Source organism: Xyrauchen texanus, chromosome 24, assembly GCF_025860055.1.
Source record: "Xyrauchen texanus isolate HMW12.3.18 chromosome 24, RBS_HiC_50CHRs, whole genome shotgun sequence".
Lineage (NCBI taxonomy): Eukaryota > Metazoa > Chordata > Actinopteri > Cypriniformes > Catostomidae > Xyrauchen > Xyrauchen texanus.
In genome coordinates, this window is record NC_068299.1 from 42,247,314 (window position 1) to 42,253,313 (window position 6,000).

Below are 6,000 nucleotides of genomic sequence, written 5' to 3' on the forward strand. Positions count from 1 at the left end.
TATATATAGTACATGTCTTTATGGAATTCATATCGAATTATTATTCAGTATTGTAAGGTATAGATAGATGTGGTTATTACTGACAGGGATCTACATCTCTGTGCTATTTATATACCCCCAGTATATTCTTAATATTTTGAAAAAGACACTTTTGAAACCCTCCATTCAGAAATAGCCTATCACCAGGCCCAGGGAAATGTGCTTCTTACTGGAGATCTGAATGGACGAACAGGAACTGAACATGACATCATTGACCCACATGGTAACAATTATGTGTTTGGTCAGTCTCCCCTGTTTACCACACCAACCATCCCCAACCGGAACAACCTTGACTCTGCAGTAAATCAAAGTGGCAGGGAGACTGTCGAGCCTTAGCCTGTATATAGTTAATGGTAGGCTCAGAGGGGACTCTTTAGGCAGATTCACATACTAGTCAGCTCTTGGTTCTAGTGTAGAAGACTATGTAATCACTGACATGGACCCCTCCAATATCAGTGCATTCACTGTCAGACAGCAATCGCCCCTTTCAGACCACAACCAAATAAATGTGTTCTTCAAATTATCAGATCAAACTAGTGACGTAAAAAGGGAACCCAGTAAACTGTATAAAGTACATCCAACTTACAGATGGGCCCCAGACAGTGGAGACAAATTCATCATGGCCTTGAACTCACATGATCTGACAAATTACATATCGATATATGACCAAAACCAATATGTCCCAACTAGAGATGGTGTAAACAAGGCCACTGAGGAAATTAATATGATATTTCAGAAGGCAGCTATTAAAGCTGGTCTTATTAAACAAAAACGGAGGCCTGTTAAAAGGCAAAATGCAGAAAAATGGTTTGATGAAGAATGCAAGACAATCAGAAAAGATCTCAGAAAAATAGCAAATGAAAAACATCGCCAACCAAACAACCCCGCATTACGCATTAATTACAATAACATTTTAAATAAATATAAACATACTATTAGAAACAAAATTATACCCACGAGAAACTTGAAGATATTGAGGATGTGCTTAATCAAAATCAATTCTGGGATATGTGGAACAACTTCAACAGAAAGGAACCACAAGCATTACCCATCCAAAATGGTGGCGTCTGGAGAGACAATTTTGAAAGTCTGTTCAAAGACATACCAATAAATGAAATGAATCCAGATCAAAGCATTATAAAAGATAAACTCCAAAAATTTGAAGAAACAATTAAAAACAACCAAAACCCCCTTGATTTCCTATTTACTTGGGAAGAATTGACCACCCATATAAATTATCTCTGGCCAAAGAAAGCTTGTGGTCCAGACAGCATCAGAAATGAAATGCTCAAATGCAGCACCCCACAGATGCAGAGGGCCGTGTTGAAGTTGTTCAACATTGTAATACAGTCAGGATGTTTTCCTGACATCTGGTGCAAAGGACTCATTTCCCCCATTTATAAGAGCGGGGACAAATTAGACCCTAAAAACTACAAAGAAAACTGGCATCTGTGTCAGCAGTTGTCTAGGTAAGCTATTCGGCAGTATTCTTTACAAAAGAATACTTCATTTCCTCGACAAACACTCCATCTTGTATAAAAATCAAATTGGCTTCCTTCCAAAACACCGCACCACCGACCATGTATATACCCTTCACACTTTAATTAACAAACATGTACACCAAACAAAAAATGGTCAAATATTTGCTTGTTTTATTGATTTCAAGAAAGCTTTCGATTCTATTTGGCATGAAGGGCTATATTATAGACTTCTGCATTGTGGTATAGGTGGCAAAATATATGATCTGATTAAATCAATATATTCAAAAAACAGGTGTGCTGTTAAAATTGGAGACAAACAAACTGAATTCTTCACCCAGAGAAGAGGTGTCCGTCAGGGTTGCAATTTAAGTCCAACTTTATTTAATGTATATATAAATGAACTTGCAGTTCAGTTGGATCAATGTGCTTCTCATCCTCTAGATGGAGAGGTGAAGTATCTGCTGTATGCTGACGACCTTGTTCTACTGTCTCCTACTGAACAAGGACTACAGCTGCAGCTGGACATAGTAGACAAATACTGTCAAGACTGGGCCCTAGCAGTAAACATGAAGAAAACTAATGTCATGATTTTTCAGAAACGGCCCAAGTGTCAAGAAAACAAACACCAGTTTACTATGAATAATTATCTAATTGAACACAGCATGAGCTACACCTACCTTGGTATAACAATAACAGCATCAGGGAGTTTCAACATGGCAGTGAATGCACACAAAGAAAAAGCTCGAAAATGTCATAATCTCTAAATTCCAATTAAAAGCTGGCTGAAAATATTTGATAGTGTCATCCAGCCTATTGCGCTGTATGGTAGTGAAGTGTGGGGTCCACTCAGTCATCACAGCTATACACGCTGGGACAAACACCCAACAGAATCTTTACATGCAGAATTCTGCAGATACATAGAAATACACCAACAAATGCATGTAGAGCAGAATTAGGCAGATACCCACTGATAATTAGCATTCAAAAGAGAGCAAATAAATTCTTTATTCACCTTAAATCCAGCCCCCGAGACACCCTTCAATCCAAAGCCCTCCAAATCCAAGAGCTGAGCCCAGAAAAGAGTCCCCTACATCAGTTGGTGCTGAGACTAATCGTACCCCCTCAAACACACTTTGACCAGTCTCACATCAACACTGTTCTCCAAACACCAATCAGAGTAAACCAAATTATGTCGCAATGCAAAGAAACCTATTTGGAACATTGGAAAGAAGAAACTAAAAGCCAAAGTCGATTAGAATGTTATCTGGCTCTAAACAAAATATCTCTTTACTGTCAGAGATAGAAAACAGAGACAGACCCTAAACAAGTACAGGCTCAGTGACCACACATTGGCAATTGAAACAGGAAGACACAAAAAATCATGGCAACCAAAAGAAAACAGAATATGTGCTCAGTGTTGGACAGGTGAGGTTGAGACAGAAATGCACTTCCTCCTAAAATGTGAAACATTCAGAGAAATAAGGAATGTTTACCTAAACAAGTTTAACTCTGAAACTTCAGAATTTAAAGACCTAAATGACCTCTCAAAATTAAAAATACTCCTAGGAGAAGGAGACAGGGCACATCTTGTTGCCCAATATGTATCAACATGCCACAACCTGAGGGACAGTGAAAGATCTGGACAAACACACACAATGTGATGTGGTCAAATAAATAATAATAATTGATATATTGCTGTTATTTATATATTACTAATAATTATATACTGTCCAAGTTATTGGACAAAATGTATTTTGCTTTTATTCTATATGATGCTTTGGCAACATTGTTTTTGAAACTTTCATGCCAATAAAGCCCATTGAATTGAATTGAATTGAGAGAGAGAGAGAGAGAGAGAGACAGACAGACACACACGGTTTATTGGTCAGATACCTTTAATGAGTTGGAGCTGGTCTGTTCATCCACCACGGCCTTTTTCAACACCTGATTCTGTGCTCTGAGCTGACAAACACACACATTTATTCACTTCTGTTTCATAAGTCTTCACTCAGGTCCTGTCGCTGAACATGCCGTGTGATTAGTCAGAAACAGGATTGATTTAATAGAAGATAAAGCTACTCATGATCTACTTTAGCAACAGACACAGGAAGTTGTCATGTGTCAGTCAGCTGACTGAACTACAATTTAATCTCTTTTATGAACATAAACAGCATTTAAACTTCCACAGTGACACATCATACTTGAATCCATCTATTATATGTAGAAACTGCATTTATTCAGCAATAAATGGAAGTTTAAGACGACTTTGAGTCACTAAACGATCAAACTAAATAAAGCTGTGTACAGTATGATTGAAACAAACATGAGAACAAGTTCACTACCCCACATGCAGATGGAAATAGAATCATATTCACGAACTTCACATTAATGCATTATTACCTTTGAATATTCTTGAGCCAGTTTACTGTATTTACTCTGAAGATCCGTCACGTTTGCCATGATGATGATGTATTCTTCTTCTTTATAATCTACTGTGACAGATACATATGCATTATTTCTATACAAGAATATGAAATCTCTGACTTTATGAGTATAAAGCCTTAAAATGCTCATAAAGAGCTTCCGATGGAATAATAGTGTCTGATACCATCTGATAGCGGCTAATGCTAATGCTAAGCGGGTGTGTTTATGATCAGAGTGAATATTATAAGACAGTTAATGAAAAGACACTTTAACAAGGATCAGATTAATCTATCACATGATTGATGATTTCATCTCAAACCTGATCAAATTAATTTTATTCGTCCGTGAAACTCCGATGCTCGTCTATCGCCTCTATAAGCAGCAGCCAGACAGCATTATAACAAACTGATGAATAATATAAAGATATCAAATCACACGTCTACTGTAAAGCCATCTAGGTCGTGCAGATAAAATACATGACATTCACAGAATTGATTTTTTATATTTCAGCTGCACTAGAAATATCATCGAGCCTCCCGGACTGACCACATGACCTGCGCACACCCTCCTATCAAAATAAAAGCACACGGGCAAAGTTCGCATGTCAGTCTTTCAAACGCTCCCGGGCAGCTAATAATAATATAATGTCAACGTAATCCACCGGCATAAACCCAACTAACATTTTTTTAGTTCCCAGAATAGAGCATTGAGTTACCTTTTTGTTTTCCAGGAAAGTTTTCTTTAGGTTTTACACAATGGTTACCTAAATTTCCCTTAAAGGATTAGTTCACCCAAAAAATAAAACTCTCTCATCATTTACTCACCCTCATGCCATGCCAAACGTGTATGACTTTCTTTCTTCAGAAGAACAACATTTTTAGAAAAATATTTCAGCTCAGTCCTGACTTTCTGTTCTGGTTGCTGCTCACCACCACGCTATCATTCAGGTAGAACTATTCTTTCAACCACCAAAGATAGCTTCATTAATAATCTTCCAGATCTATCTCATACACTCAATAAACCCCAAAGCCCAGAAGAACTTGATGAAATAACAAAAAATATAAATGCAGTCTTCTCTAGCACTCTTGATATTGTCGCCCCACCTCGATTAAAGAAAATGAAAGAAATAAGCCCTGCACCATGGTACAATGATCACACTCATGCTCTCAAGAGAGCAGCTCGGAAAATGGAGCGCATGTGGAAAAATACAAAATTAGAAGTATTTCAGGGTGCATGGAAGGATAGTGTCTGTAGAAATAGACAGGCACTCAAAGCTGCCAGATCAGCATATTTGGGTAAACTCATAGAAAATAACCACAACAATCCTAGATATTTATTCAGTACTGTGGCTAAATTGGTTAGGAATAAAGCCTCAACAGAACCAGATATTCCATCACAGCACAAGAGTAATGAACTCATTAATTTCTTTACAGATAAAATTGAAATAATGAAAAATAAAATTGGAATTATGCAATCATCTGTCATAGCGCCTCAGAAAACAGTGTCGAATAATTTTCCTCACGTGCAACTTCAATCCTTCGCTATCATAGGTCATGAAGAGCTAACAAAACTTATTGAAACATCAAAAGCCACAACATGTTATTATTCATCTCTGACCCTACTAGATCTATGCCTTGCCTCCACAGAATTATTAACTCCTTTTCAAAGTTCTCAGGATACAGAGTCAACTGGTCTAAATCCTAAACTTTGGCTCTGACGGCATACTGCCCAGTAACTGCCTTTCAGCCTGATGCCTTCCAGTGGCCCAAACAGGGTATTAATTATTTGGGTGTTTTATACCCAGAAGATTTGTCTGATTTAGTTTATTTTTTTTATTTTGACCATTTAATAAAAAAGATTTTGAGTGATGTGGGCAGGTGGGCTTCTTACATTTATCTATGATTGGGAAGGTTAATGTTATTAAAATTAATTGTATTCCAAAATTCACCTGCTACAATCTCTCCCTGTAGATGTACCCTCTCTTATTTCAAGCAATCTGATAGCATAGTGAAGTCCTTCATTTGGAATGGTAAACGTCCCGGATTACATTTCAGTA

General features: G+C 37.4%; 1 protein-coding gene across 2 annotated transcripts in view; it reads right to left on the reverse strand.

The window, feature by feature from the left end:
• ppp1r21 (protein phosphatase 1, regulatory subunit 21) overlaps window positions 1-4,506 on the reverse strand; it is a 47,805-nt gene extending 43,299 nt beyond the window's left edge. Inside the window, exons 1-3 of one of the 2 annotated variants that reach the window (XM_052089807.1) lie at window positions 4,264-4,506; window positions 3,921-4,012; window positions 3,414-3,482 (exon numbers count right to left, since the gene is read on the reverse strand). In XM_052089807.1, the coding sequence (XP_051945767.1) occupies window positions 3,414-3,482; window positions 3,921-3,980 (129 nt within the window). In that variant the 5' untranslated portion in view covers window positions 3,981-4,012; window positions 4,264-4,506. The remainder of the gene's footprint in view (window positions 1-3,413; window positions 3,483-3,920; window positions 4,013-4,263) is intronic. The other variant, XM_052089806.1, reaches the window with a different exon arrangement.
• Between the last annotated feature and the right edge of the window lie 1,494 nt (window positions 4,507-6,000).